The sequence below is a fragment of the Drosophila simulans genome, chromosome 2R, assembly GCF_016746395.2.
Source record: "Drosophila simulans strain w501 chromosome 2R, Prin_Dsim_3.1, whole genome shotgun sequence".
NCBI lineage: Eukaryota > Metazoa > Arthropoda > Insecta > Diptera > Drosophilidae > Drosophila > Drosophila simulans.
Genome location: NC_052521.2, coordinates 19,073,552 through 19,090,041, shown reverse-complemented (window position 1 = coordinate 19,090,041; position 16,490 = coordinate 19,073,552). Strand labels below are relative to the sequence as shown.

The 16,490-nt window shown below is 42.2% G+C and overlaps 1 protein-coding gene across 1 annotated transcript in view; it reads right to left on the bottom strand.

Moving 5' to 3' along the window:
- The window catches only part of LOC6735640 (toll-like receptor 8), a 74,609-nt gene that overhangs the window by 14,251 nt on the left and 43,868 nt on the right, over positions 1 to 16,490 (bottom strand). Inside the window, exons 2-3 of the mRNA XM_016168713.2 lie at positions 9,760 to 9,835; positions 1,022 to 1,967 (exon numbers count right to left, since the gene is read on the bottom strand). Coding sequence (XP_016028997.1) covers positions 1,022 to 1,849 — 828 coding nt within the window. The 5' untranslated portion in view covers positions 1,850 to 1,967; positions 9,760 to 9,835. The remainder of the gene's footprint in view (positions 1 to 1,021; positions 1,968 to 9,759; positions 9,836 to 16,490) is intronic.

Sequence of the window (16,490 nt, the reverse complement as noted above, 5' to 3'; positions counted from 1 at the left end):
CTGGTCAATTTAAAGTCGAAGGACTCGGCTTGAAACGGACTACAGCTCGACTGAGTTTTGATTGCCAATACTCGAGAAGATAAGCTGAATTATATTATAGTTTCTCTTGATTACATTCGATAGTTTCTTTTAAATAGGAATCTCACAACTTTAATATCAACAATGCTTCGATTAGAAGCGTGTTCTTTTCCCACATAATACTCGCTTTCAGCTTAATCCAAACCATCTTAAGAACCCTGGTTCAAGACTACATCCCACATTTTACCTTTCTTCGATTTCGCATCATCGTTTTAAGCTTTATCCCGACCTCTTTCGATTTAAGTTCACAATTTTTGCCCAACTGTCTGGTCGTAAAGTTTAGGGCAGCTTTAAGCTGGATCAGTTGCTGGGCAACGACTGTGTCTTTGGGAAGAAAGGGGAGCTCAGTGGAGGAACCGAGGAGCTGGCGGCATTTAACAACGTCCGGGAAAGGATGGCCATATGGCCGAGGGCCTAAGCAAAGAGTGGGCCAAAACAGCAGAAATCAGGCAACACGGACATGTTTGCATGCATAAATAGCAGAAAGGACATGGCCGGCAGAAAGGAGTCCTCGAATACCGAGTGCGTGTATCCTTGCCATCCTCATATGGGTGTGTGCGAACGGACAGCAACAACGAGTTATGGTTATTAATTTTGCGTATGCAAAATGCAGCTAAACTCCAGGAAGGACGAACTTAGACGGGGCGTTCGAGGGTGGGTGGGAAATCCGCTTTGGCAAAGTGTTGCTCACAGGATTTAGTCCTGGCAAAGTGTCTGAATTTATGAGACCAGCTACGCTAGTTTTCTGCGGCAATGGCGGCGACATGTTTGTGTAAGTTCACACTTAGTTTTCGTTTGAAAAGTGAATTCTAAGACTCTTTAAAAGTGGATTATTTAACGAGCAATATTTAAGTGCAGAGATGAAAAATATTGAGTAAATCAATTTACCATAATGGAATAGGCTTCCTTTAGGGAACTGAATAAGATTAAAAATAAATCTTACCGTGAGATTATTATCGGACAGATCCAGATGTTTCAAGGATATAAGTCCCTCGAAGGCACTCAAATCCAGTTCGCTCATCACATTGCCCTGCACGCTGAGGGCCAAAAGCTCCTTTAAGCCCTCGAAACTGTCATTCCGCACAAACTCGACCAGATTCAAGGACATATCCAGGCTCTTGATGGCATGCAAATGCCAAAGATTACTGGCTGGAACGTCTAGCAATCGATTATTCCGGAACACGAGAACCTCCAGGGTGTTCATGCCCTTGAAGCAGTTGTCCTCCAAGCTGACAATATTGTTGTTCGTAAGATCCAGCTCCACCAGGGAGGCGAGATCACTTAGAGCGGTGGGATGCACAGTCTCAATGCGATTGAAGCTGAGATCAAGGAGCAGCAGATTGGTCAGACCCTTGAAGGCGTGTTTGTGCAGGGAACTGACCAAATTCCGGCTCAGATTCAGGGTTCTCAGTTCCGATTGGTACTCGAAGTTCTTGGAGCCCAGCGTTTCGATGATGTTCTGCGAGAGATCCAGGATCTCAAGTTTCATGTAGAACGGCAGCGAGAATTCCAGGGTACGAATCCGATTAACTGTAAGGTTTATGTATTTCGTCTCCGGATTAAGTTGGATAGGCACATCCTCCAGAGCGGCGTCCACGCACAACGCTCTACTATTGGCCTCGCCGCCCAAACACTGGCACTTCGAGGGGCAGAAGGCGGTGGATTCCAGAGGCAGGATAACGAGAGTCAGCAGAAGGAGCAGCACTGGGATGGCTCCACTTAGCCATGGCCTACTCCTTGTCGTTGCGGTTACTCTCGTGTGGTCAGGCATTTTGTGTTGACTCTTTGAAGGCTCTTCCTCACTCGACTCGATAATTATTTGTTGACCAGTTTGTGGTGCAAGTCTGTTACCACCATTTCATGTCCGACATCTTGGCAACGGAAGGATTCTGCAAGATCGAGGAAGGAGAAAGATGGGCTTAATATTTTGAAGCAGTTGCCAAATGTATTCTCTGATAAATAATTTTGTTAGGTAACACGTAGAATATCTTTCCATAGATTAGAGAACTGCAAAAGATTGTACTGCTACTGCCAGTAGCCAAAGTTTCTCCAGGACTGCAAATTAGCGCATAGTTTAATGAAGATACTTTGCATTTGGAAATGCGATATTTAAAAGGACTCAGCGACTGCTCCATACTATTCACACCTTTTTGGGGAGTTCCTCTATTCTTCGTTATTTTTTTTTTGGGCATTTCACGAAAAACTTTTGCGGCAGAAGAGTCTCACTACGACTCTGCAAGATTTATGTGCATAAGTTGGTAGCTAATATTTCATAAAAGTCGAGACGCAGACACAGAAATAAAGTGGGATAGAGTTGGGTCTCCTGGCGTTAACTTTTTTTGTGCTGACAACTTTGCATTTGAAACTTGCTGACTTACCAGACAGGATTGGAAGGACGAGAGGCTGGCTAGGCGCAGTCGGCTGCATTTTATGGTTTATAAGTTTTGCATAATGCAGTCGGACCGTCTAATAGTTATGGCCATGATGAGCCCACCTCCACGACAAAAAAGAAATGAAGAGTTTCGCAATAGAATTTTATATGCGTAGTCCGAAAAAATATTTGAACTTGTTAAAATACTTCCATAGCCAAAATTAGCGTGCTACTTAAAGTAGACCACATATTAGATTACTTTAGTTTAAAGTAGCCTAATTTTGGAAATGAACAGTTTCCAGATTCCTTCCAACAATCGTAGTTGGCCGACTAAAATTACATATTTACCCGGCGGCAACACTCAATTAAGTAATTAGCAAATCAGACGAGGAAAGGGGCTAGTGAGCCATTCAATTTCACTGCTGAAAGTCTGTCTTTCAGACTCCGATTTGCATACAGAGCACAGACACAATGGCTCGAGTAGGAGTAGAATGGAGCCCCCTCTCAACTTATTTTTGCCCCCCTGAAAAGCACACACACGCTCAGAATAATGGCCTTAACTAGCTGTAAAACAAATAACAAAAACCAAAACGCAAACTTTAGAGGTTTCATAATGTCAACAAAAGTTAAAAGCTCACAGAGAACTCCGCCCGTGCCACAGCCCTCCATTCATTCATTCGTTCATTCATTCATTCAGTTGTGGTTCTGGTTCATATTTTACGCTTCAATAAAATTGGCGAAAAAGCCCCAACCTCCGCGTTGGAAAAAAGTGAAAATTGTGAAAAATTCACTCCCGTGTGAATTATTAAGTTTCACATGGCAGTTTCTCTTGTTGTTTTCTTCCTTTAGCAAAAAATACGTTTGTGAGTGCGGCAGAGGGGGTGTGTTTGTGTTTGTTTGCAAAAAGCACACAAAGTTTTTAATAAACTTTCGCACGCCAAGCGAACTCAACTTTGAACCTCCTGCGACCCCTCCTTTGGCCCAAAAAAATTGTTTGAGCCACGGGCGGAGGCCTATAAGTGGAAGGGGGGCGGGGGCACCACCATGACGCTGGGTAGGCTCCACACACAAACAGGCATGATTTCATTGTGGCAAATATTTTGAAAGCAAACTTGGCCAACGGGGGGTGGTTGAAAATGGTTTTTGGGGCCTGTCAAAGCCCAACAAGTCGAAAGCTGTGGCCTGCACTTTCATGCTCGCATTTCCACGCGGCTGAAAAGATCGAAGAGGGTCGCTTTTAATGGGTTAATTAAATGAATCCTAACTAACCTTGTCAGACAACTATAACAAATGGAACAAAGTATCTGAAGAACAATTCTTGAGTATTGATTCTTCGGTGAGGTTACATTCATTTCGCAAAATCATTTTTTGCTTAAGCCAAAGAGGAGGGTTTCTTTTCAAGATTCAAGTACAGATAACCTCCCTTTACAGACTCCCTCATCTCATTTAGGCCTGTCTATTGCCTGGTATTCCCCTACTTTCCATTTTCAGCATATTCATTCAGTTTATGACTGCAGCTAAACCAGAAATCCAATCAACAAAGTTGTATGTGCTCCGCAGGACAGTTTCCCACCAGAATACCACCTTCCTCTTCAGTTTTATAAGCTTCATTTAATTATATTGACATTGTTGGAGTCTGCTCCTATTCTTTTTTTTTTTGATATCTTCGGTTCAGGTGAACAAGCTTGTTTTCTGGAAAAATTCTGAAGCAGTGACACCCGAATCGAGGGTGTCCTTAACCCACGTTCCTCATTTGAACTTAAATGCCATAAAAATGAGAAAATAATGTCGAGGCGGCAAGAGGATCCAGAGCTACAAAAAAGCGCCGGAGCAGAGCAACAAATGCTGATAATAGAAATAGCGAGAGTTCCCCCAGAAAAGCGAGAGGCAAGGACTCTGTGCGCCACGCATAAAGTTTGCACATAAATTTTCCACGAAAAGAGCCAAGAAGCGAGCATGCCATTGACTTTAAAGGCCACAAATGGCAATCGAGGGGTCGCGGGTGTCTGGGGTGGATTTGAGGTGAGGTCAGGGTTCGGCGCAACTAGGGAAACATGGAAAGAAACGGCGAAACTGGGAAGCTGGGAAGCTGGGTAGCGAGTCGAGCAATCAAAGGTGAAAAACTTTGGTGAACTATGCGGAGAGCACACAAAGTCAATATTAATATTCACTTAGTCGGGGGAAATGGTCGTCAGGGGGCGGTGGGCGGGGCACGCTGACTGACAATGGCCAGGAAAAAGGCAAATGCCAAGCAAATTGAAAATGCGACGAAAAACGTGAGATGCTGTCTTGCCACTCCTCGCATCCCCCTATACTGCGAACAAATATTGGGAAGTTAGTATGATCACTAAATTTATATTAGGATTTCATCTTTATGACTGTTAATATAATATTATTTTAGTAATACTATATTTGTTGCAGTTTAATATTCTACATTTTTGTGATTACTAAATTTCATAATTTTAATTGCAATAATTGTGACCTTTTCTCCCTGTGTAGCAACGTGCCCGAGTGCGTTTATTTTTATCAAGATTAGCATTTGCTCCTCTATTCCGGACTGGGCCTCTCCTGGTCGTTTTCTCATCCCCATCCATGTTCCCGTCCCCAACCCATCGTCTCCACCAAAGAGACTTATTGGATAGGCAAACACTCTGCGGTGGCAAAACAAAGAAATGAATTCCCAGATTTTGCACGCACAAATTGTCAGCGGGGGAATGGGTGTTCATGAGTTTTGCCAGCATTCGCCATCAAAGATGAATGGCTGTTGTCACCAGAGTGCTGAGCTCCAAGCTCTGCGCTCCCCGAATTTTCCTGTTATGGCAGCAGTTTCCCAGCGCTTTCCACCGATGCATTTCTGGCAGCATTTTCGGGCCCGAAAAGATTTCACTGCACGCATAATTAATGCAATTGTTGGTCGCTTGGCAGGCAAATAAGAGTTTTGTTGTGTTTCTGGTTTTTTCGGTCAGCGGAGGCTAGAGTGAGTGGTCTAAGTTTGTTCAATTAGTGGCTGCCACAAAGCCGACAGCAACAAATGCGACATTAGTCCAGATAAAATAGTGCATTTTGGCAGGGAATCGTTCGAAATGAAAAATATGAAATACAAGACTTAAAATTATTCTATTATTTTATTTCTTCTCTTATTTAAAAGGATTAAGGAGCTAAAAAGGAAATGCATCAACTAAAACTGCAAATGCTGGCGGGAGAGAATAAAAAACATGGCGCAAATGCGCTGGCCAAGAATTTTAATTTAATTTAGTTTTTTCTTTTAACACTCTGCTTGATTTTGCAACAAGAAGTGTGGAATGAAAATGGCTTAATAACCAACAGACCCGAGGCAGCAGCCAAACAAGCCGCACACACACATAACACCACTCCATCCCGAGGCGAGGAAAACTCCCTCCGCAGTCCGCTATGCGCCCCTAGTTTTCCCCTTTTCCACTGAATTTGCAGACGCCGTGGCAGACGCCAGACGAGACGCCATGCGGCAAAATAAAAACCAGAGTGCAACAAAACCTGCACCGAAAAAAGACACTCTAGTGAGGTATTTAAAAATATATATGTTTATATATATACGACTGTCGCTGTGTATATATCATTTTGCAGAGCGTTTCGCCAAGTGGCCGGAGAAGTAAGAGAAATAATGCGACAATTGCATTAAGTCTACCAGCGCTGAATGCTGACAAAAAAATATATAAATATAGTGCAAAAGATGCGGGGCTGGCAAATGAAAAATGTTATCTCTATATGCAGCTCCTCTTTTTCGGCGCTGCGGTGCACTAAATGTTTAAAACGGTTTAGAGATCCTTAACTCGCTTTTATTGCGCCTTCTTATGGCCAGGATAAAGTTGAGTTAGTGAAAAGTGGAGCAGGCAGCGGAAGTGCAGGAAACGCTAGTTTATGCCTCTGAGTGTGTGGCCATCCGCTAAGCTTCGGATGATGTAGCAGCAGTTGCAGCACCCAAGACGTAAGATCTTTATTGGGAGAAAACCAAGCAGGCGCTAATAAAATTTAACAACTTTAATGTTTCCTAAATTGAAATATGTTAACTGGTTAACTAAACGCACAGGTAGAGTTATTGTTGAAAAAACTAACATCCATCGCCGGTACATGTCTTTAAATGTTTAAGCACCAAACTGCCGGGCAGCTTTTAAACGCTCTGTTGGAAATGCTAGAAATCGATATCGTTTGCATAGTCAGCTTTTCGAATATATGTATGTTGGTAGGAAAAGAGTACAACGCACTTTGCGTTTTGGCCGCTGCCCCAAACTCGCCAGCTCGCCGAAAAAAGAGCAGGAAATAAATGAGGCAGTTGGCATAAAAAAGGGGCCAAAAAGGAACTTTAGGCCACTGGCACAATAATTTGGCACGCAAACCTTTTTTCACCCTCTTGGCGGAGGGAAGGGGTGGGTAGCGGAGGTGCCACATGCACATACAAACATAAATAAAAAATGAAGTGAAATACATTTTCGGAGCCAGGACCTTCGAGTTCCCAGTCCCGAGCCAGTGGAGCACATTAAAAAATTGCCAAAAGGCAACTCGGAACGGGACTTTGGGGATGTGGCACACACTAAAAAGCGCTGGTATTAAAGCGTAAAGGAGTGGATATATCTGGATTTGAGGCAGGTCCTTCTTTCTGCTAATGCGGTCATAGTTTGCTTTGCGGATAAACATATAACAATTAGAGTCCCGGTCCACACAGTTCGTTTTGTTGGATTGCCCACTTGGGGTTGCTTTTTGTACGAGCGGCATAAATGGGTTAAGGGCCACCCATGCTAGTCGGTATATTCGGTTAAATATTTGAGTGGATTTCATATTTAATTCACTTTAAGGGAGTCTCACCGTCGCTTTTTTGTTTCAAGAAAAGGACTATTCAAATGAGCTCCAAAATTTGGGTCAAAGTTCAGGGAGAGGGTGTGTCCTGGCTGAATATTTATGAGACCATGTGAGCACCATGGTCTTGAAGTTGGTCTCCAGATAATGTGTGGGACAGGTCGGGCACATAACATATATATATATATATAGTACAAAAGGGAGCATAGCTAGGGGAAAATGTGCAGCTTAATGTGGCGTAAAATTAAGTTTCAAATGGATCGGTTTATTTTCTAAAATTAAATCTTCATCACTTGGCGTTGCTTTCGCAACATTTTACTTGCTCAACAGTTGTCATTAAGTTCTTGTCATAAACAAACACATTTCACATTTATCAAAAGGGTTAACTGAGCGGATTTGCCCCTGCCCCAATTGCTAACGCATAAATATGTTGTAAAAATTTCACAGTCAACAAACATAAATTAATTTAACAAATGAACAGAACTTAACAAACACCGAAATACGACAAAAAAGAATCCCAGGAATTTAACCTGAGCCCATAAATATTCTTCACCCCCAGACTTTCCATTCGGGCAAAGAAAACAAATGCTCATTAATATGCCAGACACATCTAGGGCAGCTCAGCAGGGGGAAATCGAGGAAATGTGGAAAATAAGGGACATGGAATTTTCGAAAAATTTATTAATTGGCAGCTAAATGAGAGGCAGGAATTAACATGCTCATAATTTTATTAGGCACGCAGAATAGGGTTGGCCAACAAACTTTTGGCTAGAAAATGTTGCAATACCTCGGAAATTATCAGAAATATATGTAGCACACTACGAGAAGCAAAGAAAGAATGTATTTACAATTCACATCAAGGCTAATGGAACATTTTGCAGACTCCCGAATGCCACTTAAATCAATAAATTACATAAAAAGCGCCCAAAAAATTTGAAACTGACATCGCTTAAAGCCAGCTGTTGGCGCACAATTCCGCTTAAGTGTTCTTCACTTTCCAAGGCATCAGACAGCTGGCCACGCCCCTTCTCTCTGCCCCACAATGGGCGGCATGGTGGGTGGAAGGGGCGGAGTTTTGGGGGGAGGAGCGAAAGATCCGAATTCATTGCCTTTTAATTGCAGCTGGCAGCGAGAAACGAGAGACTTTCGGATGTCTGCTCATCGATTTGGGGACTTTTCCGACTGTTTTCCTCGCCTTTCTGCCATTCCCGCGCTGTTACACATATATATTCAATTGTTAATTGAATCGTGGCCAAGTTGAAAAATGGGCTTGACTCTGGCAACCTGTTGATTCATCTTGAGTGATTTATTGTACGGAACTAGTACACCGAAATGGGAAATCAGAGGAGTTCTTAATTAAGCGTGAGACTTTGAATTCAATGAAAACTCTAGGGCTGAATGATGCTAAACTTTCCGTAAAACATGCAAATCGATTTAAGACCACCTTGCGGCCTCACCATAAATACGACGATTTTCATCGTAGGCATTTTCCTTATTTTCGTTAAAAATAAATCAAAAGCAAAATCAATGAAAATCAATGAACTGACTGCCGGCAGGTCCCGAAATGTTCAAGCAATTTATTTATAACAGGGCGAATGGAAACACAAAGAGATTTTGCCCGGAAAAGGGCAGCGGGAATGTCGGTGCCATAGGATCCCCAAAGGCACATGTGTGGGGCCTATAATTGAATTATTTTTACGCATTAAATTTATTTATTCAGGACGCTCGAGTGTGATTCCCCCCGAAATGCCATTGTTTGGCGCCGGCAGCACGTAAATGCAATTTAAATTTATTTAGTCAAAGCAACCGGTGCTGCCAAGGCAACAGGCACATATTTTATGGAGCAATATTTCCCAAATGCAGTACCAACTTTTATTCACACAAATCGGCTTAGGTCTCTCTTATGCTTGGAAACGCATAAAAAACTGAGTTTTAGTTAATATCTTTGAGGACTTGTTGCTACTCGTGGCCTTCTTGACATTGAAGCACGCACTTTCTCCCGCTTGGCTTTCGCTCCGCGTCCTGACTTTGACATGGATTTAATTAAATTTTTGTCAAAACTTTGCTACAGAACTAGAAAGAGAGCTAAAGCGAATTGGGGGCTAAAAACTTGTTGACTGGAGCTTTTCCCCAAAGCGTTTTTAACAGATCTACATTGTTGGTCCCGGACTTTTACTCTTGCTTTTACTTGGGCCCCCCGGCCATTTCCCTATTTACCTTTCCGCCACCCCACATCCTATTTGCTCCGCATTTTTTGCGGAAATGAAGAGAGCTTTTGGCAAATTTCAGAGCTCCGTTCTGGCATTTCCGCGTTGCATTAAAGAGCCTGCCCTTTTTGCCGGGTCTCTGGCCAGGAAATGTGATGGAAACTTCTTTAAATCTGCTCGCAGGCAGGGCGAAACTTCAACAGGTGCGAGCTTCACAAAATTGGTTTTATATGGCATTTCCGCAGAGCCATGGAATGGGTAATTGGAACTCACCTGGCTGTAGATGAAGTGTCCTCCAGTGGGAGTTTGTCTGTCTGCCTGGCAGCCTGATGGCAATTATAGCATCGTTCTGAAAAGAAAACATGAGGATATCTGGGTCAGGTAATGTGGAAAAGTTGTGGTGCATGAAGAACTCAGACTTGTCTAAGGGAAATGCAAAAGAGTTGGGTTGCTGGAAAATGCCGCCCTCTACAGCAAAGTTATGCTAGATCAGCGATAACATTATCGATTGCCCACTCACCCGTGGCTTTTCATACCCGCATCCCTTGGCCGTAAGTAACCAATTTTCCTGGCAACTTTCTTTCGGGCTGTCAGCAAAGTTTTCATCACTGTCAGAGGGGATAACAACTTAACTTGAGTCAGATCGGACGAGAAGTTGATGTTGCACATGCAACACGCTGTTGCACATTAACAATATGCGGTGTATGGAGTCTTAAAATGGACGCATGCATGATTTTACAGGGCAGAAAAGCGAAATCACCTTATACTAACTTATTGAAAACTTTCGCGATTAAATCTATTTTGAACCACTTTTCTTTCGTTAAAATATAGTGAAATGTTTTTCTTAAAATAGGTTTTTTAAACCAAAATGTTTCCACTTTTTACTTTACTGCATCCCTGGTTCCACCAACTTTCCACCCTAGAAAGGCGCTTCAAAAGAACAACCACAGCAAACAGGACACAATCAGGACGCGAGCTAATCGCCACATCAAAATGTCAGGTGGCATGTTATAGATTTCCTTGCGCTGCCGTGTACTTGCAACACTTTTTGCATTAAGCAGCAACATGACGTACTAACTTTGACCCCTTGTCATGGCAAAAACTTCGTTTGCTCTGCTGTCAGTTAGCTTTCCGTTTTGGAAAATGTGCGTTGCAAGACTGTTTGCCAATTCGAAGGCGCTGCAGAGAGCCATGCAACATTAATGAGGAGCATATTCTCGCTTTGCTACCAAATCAAAGTTACGAGGGCGACGTTGCGTATACTTGATCTTGTTACACGCCCAGCTAAATGTCAATTTATTTGCCACACTCCAAAACACTAAGCCGACAGCCACGGCAGCATCATCCCTCTCTTTCTCCGAACAACCAGCCATCTCTTTCACCGCCTGAGTAGATGTAATCGATGAGCTCTGTGGCCCTTGACTGACTTAGCGGCTGACAGACGATGTCTGCGAAATTTTCTTCGCAATTTGATTACAACTCATCGGGGCAATCAAATTATGATGGAGATTTATGCGCTTGAGCGAAACTTTTTAATGATTTTAATTATCATTTTTTCTAATTACATAAGTCCTCGTAATGAGCGGCAATTGAAAGCGAAACCACTTGGTAGAATAGAAGGGGAAGCATAATTATGGGTTATCTTAATTAGAAACAAAAAATTTAATTTTAAAGTAATCAGGTGTTTGAGATATACAAATTTTATGATCGTATTTCACTAATGAAAACTTAGTGAAATCTATAATACTTCGTCAAGGAGCAATAAATCCCAAACAAGCTGTTATAAAAAAATGGCAATAAAACCTTTTCATTAACCACAAAGCCATTTTTAACCTTTCCCGTTTCGATTTCCTATTTGGTTTTCTTTTTTTTAAGAATTTCTTCGACAGAGTCGACTGATAAAAATCCTCTGCTTGAAGCGCCCATTGTCTGCAGTTCAGGTGCATTTTACACCCCGTTTATGGGGAGTAGTCGACTGAAAGGCCAGCAAGAAATCCCCGTAAATGGAAAACGAAAGTTGAAATGCAAACGGGAATGGGATGGGACACAAATGGGGAAAAAAGCCAGTAAGCGAGAAATATTATTTGTATGTAACCTTTTATTTATTCTGGAAACCGCAGACGGTGGAGCTGCTCCCTCTGCCGAATCCTGTTTCTTTTTCTATTTTCCCTGCTGGTTGGTCACAGCTGACGGTTAGGGACCAAAGTCAATAATGCCGATAGACGGCAAATAAAAATTTCTTCCTTTTTATTTCGTGGGGCAGGGGCGGAGGGGTAAGAGCACGTTTTTCGATTTCATTGCTTTGTTGTTATTGTTTTGGGCCAGACAAAAGGCGTCTGGGGTTACGAAATGAATGCCAAAAGCAGCCACGCAGCAGAAATTTTGATCCAAGGGCCGCCAGCCATCCTTTTGGCTATTAATAACATACCAATGGTGGCCGGGATCCTTGCTAAAATCCCTTTTCACCATTTGCCAGTTGCCAATTCACTCCTTTTGGCCAGTTCACTCCCAGCTTTGCCAATTTCTCGCCTGACTTTGACTTTGGCATTGGCATTGGCAAGGTGGCTTTGTTTTCATTTCAATGCCAGACACCGTATTCCGTATCCCAGTGACTGTAGATACAGTTCCATTCCGAGTGGCAGTAGTTGAGAACTTGACGTCGGTGGCAAAAGCGGAAACGGAAATCGCCGGACAGCTAACAAGCAGCGCGAACAATTGTCAAATCTCCTGCCCCACAAAGTCAAAGTCGGCAGACAGAGCGGATTCCCCAGCTCTTTGATTGTTTGATGTCTCGTCTGCATTGTCTTTTTGGACATTCTTTTTCAGCGACCAATTGGCAATTATTTTAGACAAATAATTGCTTAAGTCAGAAATTGTTTGGGGAACGTGGCTCAACTCCCAAAGCCAGTTAGCTTTGTGTCCCTAAATCTCCCATTTCACCAGATTAAGGAGGGAAGAAACCTATTCCCAATTAGCAAACGTTGTGCTCAAAAAAAAAGTACAAGCTGCATTTAAATATATCTTATAACTTTATCGTTGCAAAGCGTTAACCAACCTCATTAGTTTAGCTCAAACTCTAAAAAAATCAAACAACTTCTTGGGTAATACGAGAAACTGTTTCGCACTGTGGTAGTATTAGGTTACTTGTAGTAGTGTAAGTGTTTCTTATGGCGGAAGCCGCTCAACTTAATTCAAAGTTCAGTTCAATGTGGCAGCTAACTGGTTCGACTCGGGGGTCTGGTTCAGACACCGGGTCTCCTCGGTCATATGAGACACTTGAGAAAGAATGCGCTGCTGCCGGTCTTTCAACATGGGAAACTTAACACTCGGCGTGGGTGGAGTACTTAGGCGGGGAAGGAGCCCTAAGTACACAGAGCTCGTATTTTCAGCTTCATTTGTGGGTCATTTGCTGTGATTTCGCTTGGCCAAAGCTGATGCTAAGCGGATTTTAAATGCCTCTCAAGTGGTGAGCTTCTTTGTTGACTTTAGATGAGTTATGAATGGCTAATTGCCGCGATGAAAGCTGGATATTAGGTTGAGTAAGGTGTGCTGAGTAAATAAGATAAGCAGGGTGCATACTATGATTGAATTTCATATTTATGTAAATATTTAAGCTTTGAGCTTTGTGAGCTGAATATAACAATCAAAACTGATCAGTTTGTATCGAAGAATAGATTTTTTTCATCTATTTCACTCCAGACATCGTAGCTAAAAGGTTTTCTGGCTACCATCAGGCATGTAATATATCTGCCAAGAAATATTCAATCCTTGGGCGAAGAACTCTGGATGCTGACAGTTGATTGAACACTTTTTGAAATGACAAAAACGCCCCACGGGTGACATTTCTCAAAACACTTTACTGCGTCTGCAGCGGGTTCGTTTTTCCACCTCTTAGCCGTCTTCCCCGCCCCTCCGGGATTTTCCCCTAGGTTGGCTAGGTGTTGCAACCTTGATTTACGAGTCAGTTTGGGGCGGTGGTTGGGCTGTGGGCTTTGGGCTCTGGGCTGTGGGCTGCCAGTTGGGAGTTGGAGGATACCATTTGCATAGCGTCGGACCAACGGAAAGGAGCCAGCGGCCAATCATTAAAACGTCGGCATGATGAGTTCTCCATGCCTCCTGCTCCGAATGGCAGTATCCTGAGGCTTCTCGCGCGGTTTTAAATTACCATTTTAATGCTGCCCAGTGCCGTTGATTGATGTGGTATGATGCTGATGCTGATGCGGATACTGTTTTCAGGGGCAGCAGTCAAAATGTAAATGCTTCCTCGTGAGGCCAAGCGTTTTTCCTGCTAACAAGCTTTTGGCATTTTGTCTACCGTTTTCGCTTTAAAGCCATAAAATAGGGAAAGATTTTTTAATGCTGACCATAAAAGTGAGGCCTCCGCAGACACGTAATATATATATTTTCCGTCTGAGGCACAGGCTCACCTATTAACAGATACTTTGAGACACTTCACTGGACCTGGCTGCTGCTCAGATGCCCTGAGTTATGCGTTTTCCCTCGCTCCCTTTCAACACACTTACACACCCGCCCACACAAACAAAAGTGCCCATTTTCCATAGGAATTCCTACCCGCTGATTGAGCACAAGTGCCTTGCTGACTGACAGACTGACACTTTGGGCTTTTAAATGCCTCAGAAATCCACTTATTTTCGGATCGGCTTTTAAGCAGCTTCCGAAAGATGCATTTCCCCGCCTTGGATTTTATAATTCTGCCCGGAGCCTGTTAATGAGTTGCCAGCAAGACAGAAACTACAGATAATAATAATATTAATGGTGCAAAATCCAACGCAGCACAAATTTAGTTTGGGTTTCTTATCATAATCATAATATAATGTTTGAAACACTGCTCTGGGTTGCTTTTTCCTGTTTTCTAATACATGTTCATAGATTTTTTAATGATGTCTCTTTAAAACTCTTGGCTTGTCAACTCTTGTGCAGTCACATCACATGTGTCACCTTAAAGGGAGAATTTACTTTGCAGCTCAGACATTTCACGCCCCAGGCAGCCAACAAACAAGCATACAACTTGTATCTTCTCATTTCTTGTAGAAAAGAAAACGAAAATGTATGAAAATAATTTTAATGGCGCCAAGTACTGGTAAGAAGGCTAGATGCTCGACTCCGACGAGGTGGCAAGTTGACACCAAAAGTGAAGTCGGGCCAAATGCACTTCCTGCTGGAATAGAAGACTCACACTTCTTCTTCCACCTCACTTCCGTTTCGATTTCATGTTTTTCCGACTGCGTAGGTGTGAAGTGAATTTTTCGCCTGTGGCAAAATTACCCCAACTTCCTCCACAGAAACTCCGTGCATAGAGGGAAATCAGACTCCCTGGGTGCGACGTCTTTTTATATTTCACTTGGCGTTGACATGATTGCCTTTAAATGCAATTTCATATATCATATCAATCCGGAGTGAAGCAAGTAGGGTGCTAGTCAAAGGGTTACTCTCATCCGTTGGGGTTGATGATTATTATTACAAACACATTTTGTTTCTGCCAAGTGAACGCACTTTACTGAATCATGCGTGGGCCAAGGCTGATCAAAATTTCATGTGGGTTTTATGAAGAATAAAGCTAATGGCCTCACACACACTAAAGTTAAAGACTATTGATAACGTAAAGCAAAAGCTTTGCTTTTTAAGAGATTGAGCACTCATCGTTTAAAAATAATCTGTGCGAACAACAATAAAATCTAGAAAAATAAAACATATAGATAATGCGAGCCTATATAAAATTTCAGACAAACAAGTGCGCTCTTTATGGTTTGAAATGTATGTAAATATGCCAATTAAATCATATTATTGGTTTTTTATTCATGTTTTATACTAATTAAATAAAATTCACAGCGCAATCTATCAACAAATATTCAGCTCTTTAAGAATTCACATTTTTCTTTTAAATTCTTAGAATGTCTTAATGCTATTCGCAGCTTTAATATTTTCGCAGCTTGAAATGCTAATGACCCACATAAGTCATTAACTTGGCCCCGATAAACGTTAAATAAACGTTGGAAAAAAGTTGCGAGAATTTCCGCATCAAAGCGAGGAGAAAATTCCGAGGGCAAAAAAAGAAAGGGAAGAGCTCGAGAAAGGAATGGTTAGCAGCATCGTAAACTTTTCACAGGACATCATCATCATCATCATCAGCAGACACATGCCTCCCCCAGTTTTGCTCCTTGGATCTTAGCGGGTGGAACGCCTGTCAGTTGCTCATCAAATTGCGTGCCGCCTGCAGGAAATTAAATAATTTTGTGTAATGAAAAAAGACCAGCAAAAAAACAACGAGCGGCAGCATTAATGTTAATGCATTTTTTCCATTCCCGCATTGCGCCTAAAACAAAGGCAAACACTTAAAATGATTGTTGTGGGCGTCGCTTGTGTGTATGTGTGTGTGTGTGTATGCCACGCCCCCAGCAAAACGCACATAAAACAACAAAAAAATAGCATAAATCCTCAGTTATTTGGCTGAAATTCATTGCAAATGTGCGCACATTTTCCAATTGAAATGCCAAACACGAAAAGCGAAAATTTCCCAGCTGCCATTTGTTGTTGTTACCTGATGTGCGATATACAAATGTGCATATAAAGGTGGTAACTTCTGAATTTGCTGCCTCAGTCACCAATTTGATTTATGTGCATTTATTTTGCACTCACTCGCTGTTATTGTTATGGCCAACAAACCATTTTCAAGAACTAAAGACAGGCTTTAGTGTACAGATTTTTCTTTTCAATATATTGTAATATTTTTTAAGCTCTTTATAGGCTTTGCATTTGAAAAATACACATTTCAAGTAATTTCTAGTATTAAATCTTGGTTTTTTGTATTTTCAATGTTACATCCTGTGCACCATTTCCATTAGAAATTCGCAGCTCAAATTAATTTTGACAGCCGTCGCACCCAAACCATGTACCGCTTTTCCAGCATGCCACCCACATACCGTCTCCTTAATTTTCCAGGATCGCCGGAGTGGGGGAAAACCAACAAGCGTCGACCATTTGAA